This window comes from Aulonocara stuartgranti (genome assembly GCF_965226115.1).
Source record: "Aulonocara stuartgranti genome assembly, chromosome: 15".
Lineage (NCBI taxonomy): Eukaryota > Metazoa > Chordata > Actinopteri > Cichliformes > Cichlidae > Aulonocara > Aulonocara stuartgranti.
This window is the reverse complement of record NC_138951.1, coordinates 2,213,682-2,228,318: the sequence shown is the minus strand read 5'-3', so window position 1 is coordinate 2,228,318 and position 14,637 is coordinate 2,213,682. Positions and strand designations below refer to the sequence as shown.

The 14,637-nt window shown below is 42.9% G+C and overlaps 1 protein-coding gene across 2 annotated transcripts; it reads left to right on the top strand.

Moving 5' to 3' along the window:
- Positions 1-1,070: 1,070 nt before the first annotated feature.
- Positions 1,071-13,172, top strand: LOC309689866 (potassium channel subfamily K member 13-like). Of its 2 annotated transcripts, XR_014271541.1 has the most exons (4): positions 1,071-2,000; positions 6,238-7,004; positions 11,004-11,410; positions 12,861-12,884. XR_014271541.1 is itself a non-coding variant. In XM_082506520.1 (3 exons), exons 1-3 carry the CDS (start codon positions 1,664-1,666, stop codon positions 11,157-11,159), a joined length of 1,260 nt encoding a protein of 419 aa, XP_082362646.1. In that variant the 5' UTR covers positions 1,071-1,663; the 3' UTR covers positions 11,160-13,172. The 2 variants fall into 2 exon arrangements, 1 of the variants encoding a protein (XP_082362646.1); XM_082506520.1 differs by having other exon boundaries at positions 11,004-13,172.
- Positions 13,173-14,637: the final 1,465 nt, after the last annotated feature.

Here is a 14,637-nt window from a genome sequence, read left to right as displayed (position 1 = left end):
TGTTGCATTCTCCCACAGATTTTAGCTCAGCTTTCTTTAAGTGTCTCGACCTTGTATCAGTTGTCCTGTCTTTAGTAGTTTGATGTAACTACTAAAGAAATGAATCTCTGTATGTGTGCTTGTTGCTACTGATGTCAAAGCACTGACCTTAACATTTACCTTTACTGATGCGGGCAGCGTTAATGCTGTATAGTATAATATGCCCGACTATACTTTAGTGTAGCGCAGTATAGTGTAGACTTTCTGTGTGGAGTCTGCATGTTACCTGTGCTGTGTGGGTTCTCTCCCACAGTCATGCATGCTAGGTTAATTTGTGGGTGTAAATGGTTGTCAGTCTCTCCGTGTCATCCCTGTGATGGACCAGCGATCAGTCTGAGGTGTACCCCTCATCCAGTAATAGCTGTGATAGGTTCCAGGTGCCTTAGGATGCTACTGGATAAGTGGTTACAAACAAAAAAAAAAACAGATGGATGGTAAAGTATTTGTCAATAGAAAACACGGTGTTTCAACCCTGAGTGTGAAGAATTGCAATTCGTATTTTGTCTCAGTGACCTAAGTGCTTATTTATCACTTGTCGATTTCAGATCCATGTCAGCTTCTATGAGTGAAGAACCTCTTGTCAACACTAATCTCCAAATAATTGCCTGTGAAACATCAATAATTTGCTGTGTGTTATGGATTCGAAACTAACAGCGCGTAATGATGCTGTGAGTCGTGCATACACGTAAAGATTCAAGTACATAATATTCAGTTCTGTTTGTTTTATTTCAGGTGTCTCTAGAATGTTTTCGAATATTTAAAAAAAATATTTAAACAAACATTAATATTAATTCGAAGCAGCTCTTAGTTGCTGCGCATGTTAAAAGTTAAGATCGAGGCATTTAGGGAGCGATGCTGCTCTGTCCGTGGTTCTGAAACGGCCTCGACTCGTCCTCATTTTGTTGAATTCCCAATTTTACAGAAATAGCTCCTTTGTTGTCCCTGTGATCCTGAATTATTTATTTCAGACCGTCTTTCCGCTGTGACATTTGCTCACATCGTCCCCGGGTAAGCATGTGCGGGAGCGTGAATCCCCCGTCAGAATTCGGAAATGTCAAGTGATTGATTTCACTATGCAAACACGCTCTATATTGTCAGGATCAAACCTCCAAAGTTACGGATCGGGTGGAACATGACAGGTGACATCGGGGCTCGTTGTGAGTGTTTGCTCTCGACATGCAAACTGAACGGACAGCTGTTTTAAGTTTACGCACATGTAAGTGGCCGATCCGTGATGCGTAAAAGGTGCGCTCCGGGGTGGAGACTTTCTCTGGAGAGGCAGCGGTAGAGAGCGCAACAGCACGACTCTCTGCATCCACAGGTTGCATCTCTCCTCTTCTCTGAACATCTTAGCAACCCGCTGCAGAGTGCAGTCACAGGACATGAAGTCATTTGAGCACGCGCCGGGCTGAGCACTCCGGACCCAGGCTGCAAACAGAAGCTCGCGAGCACGATGCCAAACCCAGGAAGAACTGCAAGACCTGATTCATCAATTTAAAAACGCATCTTTCTGATTTAACCGGTTGTCATGTGAGCGTCTCCTCCGAGGACTGCGCGTTGTGTTCGAGAGCACCATGCTACGGGTCCCTCACTGCAGCGGCACCACGGAGACAACGGCGGCATAATGGCATGCAGGAGCGGCTGCTGCTGCGGCTCCGGTCCGATAAACGAGGATAACGCGCGGTTCCTGCTGCTGGCGCTGTTCATCGTTGTCTATCTCCTGTGCGGGGCCGCCGTCTTCTCTGCGCTGGAACACCCAAAGGAGAGAGAAGCGAAGGAGCGCTGGGCGCAGAGGTTCGAACATTTCAGCCAGAAGTACAACCTGAGTAAGAAAGAGCTGAATAACTTCCTGAGGAACTACGAGGAGGCGAACGTGGCGGGGATCCGCGTGGACGCAATCAGACCTCGATGGGACTTCACGGGCGCTTTTTACTTCGTAGGAACTGTGGTGTCAACCATCGGTGAGATGAAGATGCTGGCCTCTGCAAACTCAGTCAGATACATCACTTTTTCGTTCTTTTACATAATCAGTTTCTGGCTTTTTGTTTCGTGACTCTGTGCTTTTGGTGGATGCAAATAGCAAACTCCCACATCAATGCGTCTCTTCATCACTTTATATTCCTTTCTCCCGGGAATGTAAAGACTGGCCAGGTTCAGTTTGATCAAACTTTTATACAGGCCAAATGAAACGCAGTAGCAGTCTTTACTGAAAAGTAGGCAGATCCACTTCAGCATCAGTTTAGAGAGTTGACTCAGTGCTTACAGTGTGGTTCAGTGGGTTCAACAGAACTACACACCCTCTCTCACACACAAACCTTTTAATGCCTACTTCAGAGATTTGTCCTTGACTGTTATTTCTCCATTTCAGGACTGGCTGCCCGTTTGAGAGCATTCAAGTCTTTAGTGTCAGTGAGGCAGACAAAAACACAGCCATCACTCACCGTTCTGCAGCTGATCCTTTTTTTTTTGTCAAAACTGCTCCTCTGATTTGTGCTTTTTAAGTCTTTTCAGATTTTTTCATGTTGTGGACAGGTCATGTTTGCAGCCATTATAACAACTTGATTGGAGTTAATTTGTTTGTAATGACTGTAACTGGCTTGCCCGTGGCAGTTTAAATGAGTGGACTAGCTGAACATATTTTATATAGAAGTACTCTCCTTATACAGCTTAATTCTTTGGGTTTTCAGGTGAAAGTGCCTCAAAAACAGACCTGAAACCACACTTTCCTCTGCTCGAGTGTCAGCCGTTGTGCACTTTTCCCTCTGACAGTGCACAACAGCTTTATTTAAACAGACATTTAATCCCACCTTAGTTTAGCTTCTAAGGATTAAAAAAACAAAACAGGATTGTCTTTTTGAGGTATGACTTCACAGTTATTCATGATACAAGCGCAGGGGGAAACAGCACCTTTGATCATGTTATAAGTAACAAGAGACGATCTCTGATCTTACAAATGACCTTAAAGTAATTTGATGGTATATTAATCGCTGTGTCCAGCCACTTCAAAACAATCATATGTAAATTGTTATAATATTTAATTCTTCCCCAGTTTCATCAGTCCCTCCTCATCTTTATTTCCAACAATCACCTCTCAGTGTTTGCCAGGGAAAGCCCCGTTAGGAACACATCATCATTTTGCATCTTCTCTGAGAGCACTGTGTGTATCACAGCTTGGATGAATGTGTCTCGATTATCAAAGAACAGCAGCCTGAGTGTATACGTAGGCACAAGAAGTCTATTTCAAAGGCATCTCGTATGTGTGCTGTATAATTCATTATGTTTAGAGGTCGACTTCACCGAGTAGACTGGTGAAAAAAATCCCTTCTCTTCAGTTTCTTCTGAGTATTTGAGTATTTTTATTACAGATATGTAATAATGTCGTCTGTTGACTGGTTAACTGTCAAATTTAAAGCATCACTGCGACGTTTAAGACAGCGGATCTATTATTTGATGGAAAACTAGATGACAGTTTCAAATCTATATTAAACAAACTTATGAGGTGCTTTAGACTGTCAGGGGGAACTGTAAAAAAAAAAAAGGTAAAAAAGAGCATAAACATTATGAACAATTTATGAGTACAACACATTAAAAACTGGGTAAGAAAAAACAAGTGTATCCAGAAAGGAGGCCGTTACAGCTGAGTAACTGCAGGCTTAATAATGTAGCAAACATCCAATCGCAGTTTAAATTTGAATCCTGAGTCGAATTTACAAATGTAGAAGAAGTGATGTGATGTTGGACTCCACTGTGGCAGGACTCCCACAAATTAGTGGCTTCACTGTAAGACTTTGTCATATTTTATATCCTCTGCAGTAACACTGGTATAATCACTAAAACACATTCATAAAGATCCTATTTTTACATTTCTGTTTTTCTATTTGTAAAAAAAAACTTGCCAACTACGCTAAAGGGTTGTTTCATGCTGCGTACATCCTGTAAAGACACAATCGAGTTATTATTTAATGATTATTATTGATCAAGAAGCAAATAATCACCCAAAAAAGACAAACTTTAGCTGTGCAACCCCAAATAACCCCGACTGTGTCCTGAGAGCGCTGTAATGGCGCTGAAATTTTACCTTTGTTCACAGGACTCATCAACATCAAATTTACAAAACAAGTGGAAAGAAATACACATCTATAAAATCCAGGCCATTTGGCTTTATTGTTGCATTTGGATGAAATCTCTGTTTCAATTAGCACCTTGAGATCCTTTCTGAATGTGAAGGCAATCAAACCCTCCACAAGACGCCTGCCTCTGGCATGGAGGCAGCTAGTCACGCTGCACCGTGTGTTTTTCCTGAGTGGATACAGTCATGTTTAACTTTGTTTTTAGTAAAAAGGACAATCATATTGTTAAACAATAATTTGTCGCACGAGCGTGTATAACTATGACGTTTCCACTCTAAAATAAAAGCCAGAGTTCGATTTTTCAACAATTGGTCAAGAAGAAGAAGAAGAGCAGCAGAGAGACAGACGGCACTTCATGAGCTTTAGTGTTAAATGAGGGATGAAAAGACATCAGTGAGAGTGGTGCAGCTGAAAGACCTCATGTTCTGACTCCCATTTTCTTCATCTGCCAGTTCAGAAGAGACAAAGTCAGTCACAGAAAAACATCTTCAGATCCCGTTGGAATAAAAATCTGCAAAATCTGTTTGACCTTTAAAAATCTGGAGAAAAAAAAGCTACACCTGAGGCGTGGGGTGTCTCCACTGCGTCTTTCATTTGCCAAAATAGTGTGGAAAAAAATACAGTGAAATGTGAGACTGGAACACCTCGGCTCTCAAACTGAGTGTTGCTGCACAGAGAGACAAAGCGAGAGAGGGTTAGCATGTCACCAATGGCAACCCTGTGGAGGAAAGCAGTCGCATGAGCACGTTTTTCACTTAGTAGGAGTAGAGAGTTGTAATTGGCCGTCTTTGTTGATGGCAGATAGGAAGAGAGCTTGATTTAAAAGATAAAGCAGCTGCAGGTTGGTAGCCACTTTTCTCTAGTTTGCTTGTGTGTAAGAAAAAACCCAGAAGTTATGGGCAGGACTCGCATTTTCAAGTGAAGGTGACGTTTTAACGTACGAGAACTCTTTTAGTCTGTCCTTTCATTCAAAGATGATCCGTACAAGCTGAGGATTTAAAGTTCTCTCATTAATCATTTTTCCTCTGACTTTGTCCTTTTTTACATGTAGCACAGTGTAGCGACAGCATGATGCTGCTTTGAGCGTGTAAGGAAGGAAACAAAATAGCCTCATACAGTTTTAAACTAGTTTCATGAAGTAGACGTGTGGTATGCAGCCTTGGTTATACTCTGCTAACACAGCCAGCAGCCTGACAGCAAAGCAGTCCTTCCTGTTTAGTCTCAGTTACACTTTCCGTGTCCGTGATTTCGCTTCGGTCCAAATGTTGTTATCAGATGGAGAGTGTCAGGGTCTGTGTGCATGACCTCACAGGTCTGACCACACAGAGTTTAGATTACAATACCCCAACTACACATGCTCCCCAGTCAGGTGGCAGACTTCAAACTGGGCGCCAGCAGAGTTGGCGAGCTTAGCTCCTAGCATCGTTGCAGACATGGCAAGTAAAATCGAGAGTCCACAGATGCGACAAGCCACAGCTCAGTCATCAACGCCTTTGGTAAAAAGAAAAAAAAGAAGCTTGATGTTTGTGAAAATGTGCATCAAACCAAATTCTTTTAAGGTTTCTGTCTTGATTTTAGTTGCTGATGATGATGAGGATGATTTTCCTCTAAGAGTGACCATAAAGTAATCTTATCACATCAAACCATTATCTTTTCCTAAACGTCTTCAAACAGATTTGGTGTCTAAAAGTAACAATAGTGTAACATCCATCAACCTTCACCTTAAGGCAGTGGGGGAGACTATCCTGGAGGACATTAGGTGAAAAGCTAGATCAGACTCTGTTGGTCTTTATATGACCTCTGGCTTCTGTTAGTCTATTTTAAAAGGCTTTTGTCAGAAGGTCTTTCTGCTAAAAAGCACTGAAGGCAGACTTCTACCGCTACAATCTTTGTCAGTGTAGCTACAAAGCTCACATCACAACACTGAGAGTGTTCGGTTGTAGTACTAGAGAGGGTAAAGACCAATAAATGTGAGCTTCCACTGCTATTGTCATCTTATAATGATAGCAGTAACACTGTGTAAATTTACTCTCACTACGTGATCTATTTCTCTGTGTGTGAACGTCAGGGTTTGGGATGACAACCCCGGCCACCATTGGAGGAAAAGTCTTCCTGATGTTTTATGGCCTGCTCGGCTGTGCGGCTACCATCCTGTTCTTCAACCTCTTCCTGGAGCGTGTCATCACCGTCATTGCCTTTGTCCTTAAGTCGTGCTACGAAAGACGTCATAACAAGGCTGTGCTGCCACAAAACGGACGTCAAGTCTCTGAGGGAAACAGAGCAAGTGGAGCCGGGGAGGAACTTGCAGGCTGGAAGCCCTCAGTCTACTGCGTTATGCTCATTTTAGGAGCGGCAGCCGTTTTGGTGTCTTGCTGCGCCTCGCTGATGTACTCCGCAGCGGAGGGTTGGGGCTACCTGGACTCGCTTTACTTCTGCTTTGTAGCCTTCAGCACCATTGGGTTTGGAGATATGGTTAGCAGTCAGCGAGTCGCCTACGAAGGCCACGCTACGGTTGCGTACAGGCTGGGCAACTTCTTCTTCATCCTGACCGGCGTCTGCTGCATCTACTCCCTCTTCAATGTCATCTCCATCGTCATCAAGCAGGTACTCAACTGGCTGCTGAGGAGGCTGGAGGCCCCCTGTCGCTGCTGTTTCCCCAGGAGGGGTCACCACCCGCACCGGCATCCCCGTCGGAATGTGGTGGCCCCGGGCCACCTCCGTGCCCGCAGAGACCCATCCATCGAGACAGACGCCATTAACGAGAGCGAGACCGACACTGGACGCAGGTTGTCTGGGGAAATGATTTCCATGAGGGACTTCTTAGCAGCCAACAAGGTGAGAGTAGACTGACCACTCGTGTGACTCTGCACCTGATGAATGAAATCACACCTGTCTTTACAAGCAAGCAGTTCATTCTTAGAGTAATCTGATGACTGATGCGAGTAGTGGAGGGAAAACTCCTTTGTCCTGCTGCTGTCAGATGTCTCTTTATGAGCCATAACCTCCACGTGATTACCGGTGCATATATGTTCTTATTAAAACTGATCAAAATATTTGTATTCGCTGTACATATGTGTGAGAAAATACGGGGGAGAATTCCTATTTTGATACAAGCTTATGCTTCATATTCAGTGTCTTATGTTTGGCTGCTGAACTGCTGGGCTGCATGCATATGCAGCGTCAAAGTTCTTTGAATATCAACAGCTAAGCAACCACCGGCACTGCTTATTCAGCAGCTCTTGTGGCCCCTCAGGAGTGTCAGTTGTCCATACATTTCCATATCTACTACTCCACCATGTAGACAAGACTAATGAGCAGTGTGAGCTACAATTAAATGTCAAAAGTGCGCGCCCTTCTGCACTGGATCAGAAATCCTTCTTAGATCTTTCTTTACAGGTCCTGGAAGTCCTGACTGAGAAAATTAGAAGGCCGAATGGTTTAATTCTGCTGAACTGACACAACCAAGAATAAGTTAACTGTCTTGTGTTGTGTTAGGATTGTTAGTGAAATATAAGATGAATGAAATTTTGTACAGTTCAGGAAACTGAGTTTAATCGTCTGATTCAGCCTCAGAACAAGCTGATGACATCAGAAACCTGTGTGAATACTTTTTATCAAGCTGTAGGAACTCATGTCTTTGTGTGTTGGTTGATGGTAAAATTTATTGCAAATTATGATATTTCCCTGTTAGAGTGAAGCACGGTTTCTAACCTCTGAAGCACCACATGTTCATTTGCGCTTCTTTTTTACGTAAAACATAATAATTTATGGGTAATTGATGGTAATCGATTTCACTCTGAAAATGTGAGCCTGGAATTTCACTGGAGCACCTGCTAAATCTGAGAGACCACCTTTGAATGTTATGTACTGCTAATACAACAATAACAGAGAGAAAAGGGGCGGGGGGGATATATCACAGAAATCAGCAACTTATAACAAAACTTATAACCTTCTTTACAAGTACAAACACTTTATAGTAATCTCCACTGCACAGTTAAAATAACTTAGCACTACCAAAGGCTTTAACTTTTTATTAAGGTGGAAATGCTGTTTGCACGATAAACCTGCAGCAGAATAATGGGCAGAGTTTGCTTTTCGGCCGGTTCCCTGTAAGCTCTGCTTTCATTATAAGATAAGATAAGATAAGATAAGATAAGATAAGATAGAACTTTATTAATCCCTCGGGTGGGTTCCTCTGGGAAATTCGACTTCCAAAAAGCACAGCAACGACCGAAGTTACAGTTACAGAATTGTTATATATATATATACACACACACACACACACACACACACACACACACACACACACACATATATAAATACAGAGACAAATATAATATATATATATATATATGACAGTCCGTCTACCACTGTGTGCCCGTCTCAGGGGAAAGCAAAGGCTTAATTGTGAAACCAAAACAGGAAGAGGACAGTGCGTTTGTGTTCCCTGGTGTCTATCTGTAGCTTTCCCCAGCTAGCTAAAACGGTGGATGCTGGAGCAGTTGGAGTAGCTGTGAAAAGTCTACGAGATAAAAGAGAAAGAGTCGAGGTAAACAAGGTGAAGTGAGCGAGTGATGGTTTAATAAGGCTGTACCCCAGATGGGTATTCATTCATGGAGAAAGATCTGATGGTTTAGAGGGTTCAAAAGCTCTGGTGGCGTGACTTCCACGAGCTCATTAAGTTACAAAAGCTCTGTACTTATTAACCTGATACAACTGGGTGTTTAAAAACTGTGAGGTCTCTGAGACAGCAGCGAAGGGGGTGTGTGTGTGTGTGTGTCTAAGGCATGTTAATGTAAGTCTGTCCGTTCCACATCAAAGCGTTGCTTTCACTAACAGCAAAGGAACAAGAAGGGAGGTTGAGGCTTGGAAATTCAGCTAGAAATATGTACATTTGCAACATTTTTCCAAATTTCAAAGGACGACTTTGTATCCAGGTTAGGAGGTGGCTGATGTAACTTGTAGTTGGTAACACAAACGAGCTTTTGCTTTGGGGTGAATATTTCAAGGAACGAACACCGTCCACCATCTGTGAACCATACATGACAGCAGGCCTCACTACACTCGTCTCCACCCACTCCACCCTACCTGTGCTCTCTTGCTTTCCATGGTTGATCTCAGGCATTTAAACACATCTACCTTCACTATCTCTACTCCCTCCATGTTCAACTTTCCACCTGTCTCCCTCTAATCCACAGTCTTGTATTCTGTCTTGCTTCTACTGCCCTTCATTCCTCTTTTCTCCGGAGCATACCTCCACCTCGCCATACTCTCGTCCACCTGCTCCCTACTCTACAGATCAAAGTGTTATCTGCAAACATTATAGTCCACGTCTGCCTGGCCTCATCTGTCAGTCTGTCCATCAATTTTCAATTCAATTCAATTCAATTTATATAGCGCCAAATCACAACAAAAGTCGCCTCAAGGCGCTTCATAGATACAGAGAAAAGCCCAACAATCATATGACCCCCTATGAGCAGCACTTTGGCAACAGTGGGAAGGAAAAACTCCCTTTTAACAGGAAGAAACCTCCGGCAGAACCAGGCTCAGGGAGGGGCGGGGCCATCTGCTGCGACCGGTTGGGGTGAGAGAAGGAAGACAGGATAAAGACATCACCACTGCAAACAACAAGGTGCTGATGGAATCCACTTGTTACTCCTACCTCACCACTTTCTTGTCCTGCACCACCCTCACATACTTCTCTGCACCTCCTGACTTCCTCATACAATGCCACAGTTCCTCTTTTGGTACCTATCGTATAGTTTCTCTAGTTCCATAGAGGCAGAGTGAAGTTTTTACTGACCTCTATACTTCTCCATCAACACTCTCAAAGCAAACATTGCATCTGCTCTTTGTCAGATTAAAGCAATACTGCAGCTCACTGATTGTCACCTCCCTTCTCAGTGTAGCTTCAACAACTATTTCACACGTCTTCATGGTGTGTCTGATCGGTTTTATCCCTCTGTAGTTACTACAGCTCTTCCCATCATCCTTGTTCTTGTAAACTGGTACCAGTACACATCTTCTCCATCCTCTCATTCTCCTCATAATAAACCATGATGTGCCAAAACAAACAAAACAGTCTAAAAATTGTGCCTCAATTTGGATCATCTGCAGGAGCGGCCACATTTTTGTAAACATTTGCAGCTTTCTAACCTCCGCGCTAGCTTACGCACTCACAATATATCCTCTTTCTGCTGGCTGAAAAATGTATCCTTTGATTGGCCTCTTGATTTCTGCTATAAAGCCAAAATGGCAAGCAACGGGCGTCAGAGGTGTGTGGTGTTTCAAGTGTTTGTGGTGCACTTATTCACCCAAAACAGTATGGAGGTGAACCGTGTGCCAGGTTTGCCAAAGTCAGCAGATACACTGTATTCACTCACTCATCCAATTCATTGAATTCAGGTGTTCCAATCACTTCCATGGCCACAGGTAAAATAAAGCAGCTGGGAATGGAGAAAGCAAAGTCCTTAAAACCATAAAGTCCTGACCTGACAGTGGATACATTTACACCCGATTATATACAAAACAAGCCTGTTGCATTTTCTGCTCTTTGTTGTGCAGAAAAAAAATCAAAGGTAAAAGTTGCTGAGTGGCAAAAGTTAAATCACTGACACTCGCGTCAATACTTTTCACCTTTGTTTGCTTAAAGCAGCCCACTAAAGAAGAAATACCATCTGGCAGCTTTTTAATGCACCTGTGAAATCAGATGCTGCCGTTCGATCTGTGTTTGTTTGCCAAGACTTTATAGCTTGAATGTACCACTTCACTTTCCCCAGTTTTCTGCAGTTTCCGTTTCCTCTTGTGATGATTTTTTTTAATCTCTTCCTCTAGGTGAACTTGGCCATTATGCAAAAGCAGCTTTCGGAGATGGCAGTCGGGAACCAGCGCCAGTCCAGCTCCAGTTCACGTCAGAACGGCTTCTCGGGAGGGGTGGGTGCACTGGGCATCATGAACAACCGCCTGGCAGAGACTAGTGTGGACAGATAGGGAGAAACAGCGCGAGATCCTTTTAAAGGAAACAAAAGACACACGAGAAAGAGTATGACACTTACACTGAGCGCCGCCTCCCCGAGGAAGAAGAAGCTTTGATGTTGGAGGAGGAAGGCTGACCCCAGCAGCTACTGCTTAGACGGAAACCATCTCAGCCCAGCTTCTTGCCAAGAACTTGGCAAGATGAAAGATGCACGATAGCGTGCTGGATTTCCACATCTGGACCAGGCGTGCTGGAATGTTCCCCTGTGAGGAATCCAGTTTCCATGGTGATAAATAAAAGCCTGCCTAAAGCCTGTATCTAAGCTTTAAAGCCTGATGCACTACGTGCTGCTTCACATAGACCTGCAACTTTCACTCATTCACAGCACTTCACAACACTTACTACGACTCTGCCCGGTCCATGAAAGGTATTATTGTCAGAGAAGTAGCTTTAATAAAGTCTCACAGCAGTCATTGCACAAAGCCCTGTGTCATGTTTGGAAAGTTAAAAAAGACGGGAAAACATGACTAACTAAAAAGATTTTAGTTCTACGCTCACAGCATTTGTGGTAAATGTTTCACAGCCATGTTGTTACACTATTCAGTGGCTCGCATCCATTCATTAAAACAACAAATAGCAACAACAAAGACAGAATCTCCCTCATTACAACCCTGAGCAGCCCTGCCCTCTGCAGAATCAGAGAGCCTGCACTGATCCCCATTATGTAGGATTTCTGTTTACTCCGAGTTTGTTTCACATTAGTCAAGCACAAATACAGAAATTATGGCATTTTCATATTTTGTTGTGACACAGGCCTGCTGGTGTTTGGTACTGATACAAATGAGGTAAAAACATGTAGTTCCAGGGCTCATTATTACATTTTGGCTCAGTGCTGCTTGCTGTTTCTTTTTTCTGTTAGTCTGGATCCACACGACAAGTGCAGTAAACAATTAGAAGAATATTCGAGGAGCCAAAGCCAATCCTTGTGTTGCAAATTTAAAACCAAAAGTGATCTGCAGCAACTCCAAAGTGTTTTACCTCCAATGTTTTACCTCCTCGCCAGGTTTCATGAAATTCGGCCTGATAGTTTTTGTCTAACCCGGCTGACAGACGACAGACTCTGTATCCTCAGCAGAGGAAAATAACTGAGGTAAATACTTCTGACTCGGCCTCAGGCACAGAGTGAGCATTGTCAGATCTGTTGTCAGAGGTTTGGGTTCTAAGGAGAATATTATGGATCCAAAATGTAGCCAAGCATACAGCATGGAATTATATCTGGGATATTTTCCCCATTGAGATCTGATGAGCTTTCAAAGTGCTCCTTTAATTTTTTTTAGCAGTTCATATTTTGACCATATTAAGATATTTTCCCCTTCAACATGTATTACAATAATGGTCTGGCTTTCTGCACTGAAATTACAGGGTTGTTATCCTCCGGGCTCCACCTCTGATAGTACCTGCTGTACATGTGACTTAAAGCGTGTAGAAGAGGCTCATCAGAAATGTTGATGACATGAATTCATTTAAATGTCAGTATTTTAAAATAGGCATGGCTTTCCCTGCAGCTCTCCCCACTACTTCACATGGGGTTCAAATCTCAGTCTCTCCAGGGAGACGTCCTGTACACGTTGCATCTACGGAGTTATTTTTTTCTCTTCATGCTTCTTTATACAGCTCATCTGATTTGTTCTGAAAAGACCTGTATTTTTTCACAGACTTTCTGCAGCTTGACGACAGAGCCGAGAAGGGGTGCAGGAGTGCAGTTCACTCTCAGACCACTTGAATTATAATATGCTGAAAGGTTATTATGGATGTTTTTGTCTGCCCCAGCTTTAAGTGCGTCTCATGACCGAAGATGAAGAGCAGAGAGAGAATACTCTTGAGTTTTGTCTTGATGAGATGACAGCCATGCAAACCTGCCAGGGAAGTAAGATCCCTGCATGTAGTATTAGTACAACACAAACTGCCAATTGTAGTTTTTTTTCTGTCTACTTCTCTTTGAAATAAAGAAAATACCCCAAATTTAATATGGTGCATCTACCATTGTACATGTTGGTTTTTGGGTGTCACTGGTTGCTTCAAAGAAAAGCTGTGGTCCTGACAGCAGACCACTGTGCTGAATTTCCCCACTGAATGCCACCTGATTTTAGCTTCACCACAGACTGAGTGAAAGCACAGAGAAGTGGGGGGGGGTGCAAAAAATTTAAAATGGTAAAACTGGGAGCACACACTTTTTTTTTAGAAACACAATCAAAGTTTGCAAAAAATGGCAGGTTGATCCTTTAGAAAGTTGGCTCGTTGTCAAAGTCAGCTGGCTCTGCTACTGCACGTTCATTATGGGCTGACAGAATGCCCGGGTGTTTCATGGACGAAGCCTGGAAAACTTTTCGCTGTAGAACAAACAAGGACATTTCTATATTTTCATCAAATAAACTAACCTGAAAATACACATTTAGACTGATTCTTTGCTACGGACACACAAACGCAATCACAAACTGCAACACACACAAACTATTCAAACGGAGAAGAATTATGAATATGTCAATATGCCTACATGGATAATAACAGCTTTGAAGAAATGTGTGTTCCTGTTTGTGTGTCTCAGAGTGCACAGATACATTATGAGTGAGACAGCAGAGCCACGGGCAGATGTAGACACACAAAGACTCTTTGTCAAAGCTCTTTTTTTTTAAACAAGTCACGACACCACCCAGAGAGTGACTGATACCACTGTCATATCCACTCTGTTTGATACGCACTCTAATGGAGGAGCCACGTGGGATGTGACAATATAGTTGATTCCACACTGCTGCACGGGTGGCCTCAGTGTGCTCCACCTTTCATGCTTCACTGAGAATAAACCTAATAGGTGGCTATTTTATTATTAAGCTTGCAACAGGTGATAAAACGTTGTGTACCAGGGTAAAAAAAAACCATCATGTGTGAATACAGCAATTTTGGGAATAACTGAAAGTGGCTGTAGTTATCAGACTACAGAAAATGCAAATGATACTAAAGAAAGTCAATAAAGCCTCAGCGTTATACAGGTACTGTAAAGGACAGCAGCTGCCACGCGGTGACTTTGCACATGTTTGACTACAGGGATTAGCAAAACAGTACAGCTAATTACCTTAAACTTTTTAATAAACTTTTTAAAGCATATGCATCGTCAGTGTGCACATAACTCTTCATACGTCATGTGCCTGAGTGTGTCAGGGGAGAGTAAACAGCAAATCAGCCAATTAAATAGTGTCTGTGAACACCGAGGCTGTGAGATTCAGCTGGTGCTACCTAAACATATGCAGAGTGAACGCTGGATGTTCACAAGCAGCACCTTAGAAAGAGCGAAATCTCTGCAGCTCCCTCCAGTTGACTGCAAGGACGTTAATGCTTCTCTTAATGCCGTACATACATCAAAGTCTACTTTCTGTTTGTGTTCTTTGTACATCAACCAATAAATTGACTTTTTGTCTTTCTGCAAACACGGGACTC

Coding starts and splice junctions, on each gene's coding strand:
- LOC309689866 (XM_082506520.1), top strand. CDS start 1,664: ATGGCATGCAGGAGCGGCTGCTGCTGCGGCTCCGGTCCGATAAACGAG. Junction 2,001..6,237: donor AACTGTGGTGTCAACCATCG/GTGAGATGAAGA, acceptor TGTGAACGTCAG/GGTTTGGGATGACAACCCCG. Junction 7,005..11,003: donor ACTTCTTAGCAGCCAACAAG/GTGAGAGTAGAC, acceptor CTCTTCCTCTAG/GTGAACTTGGCCATTATGCA.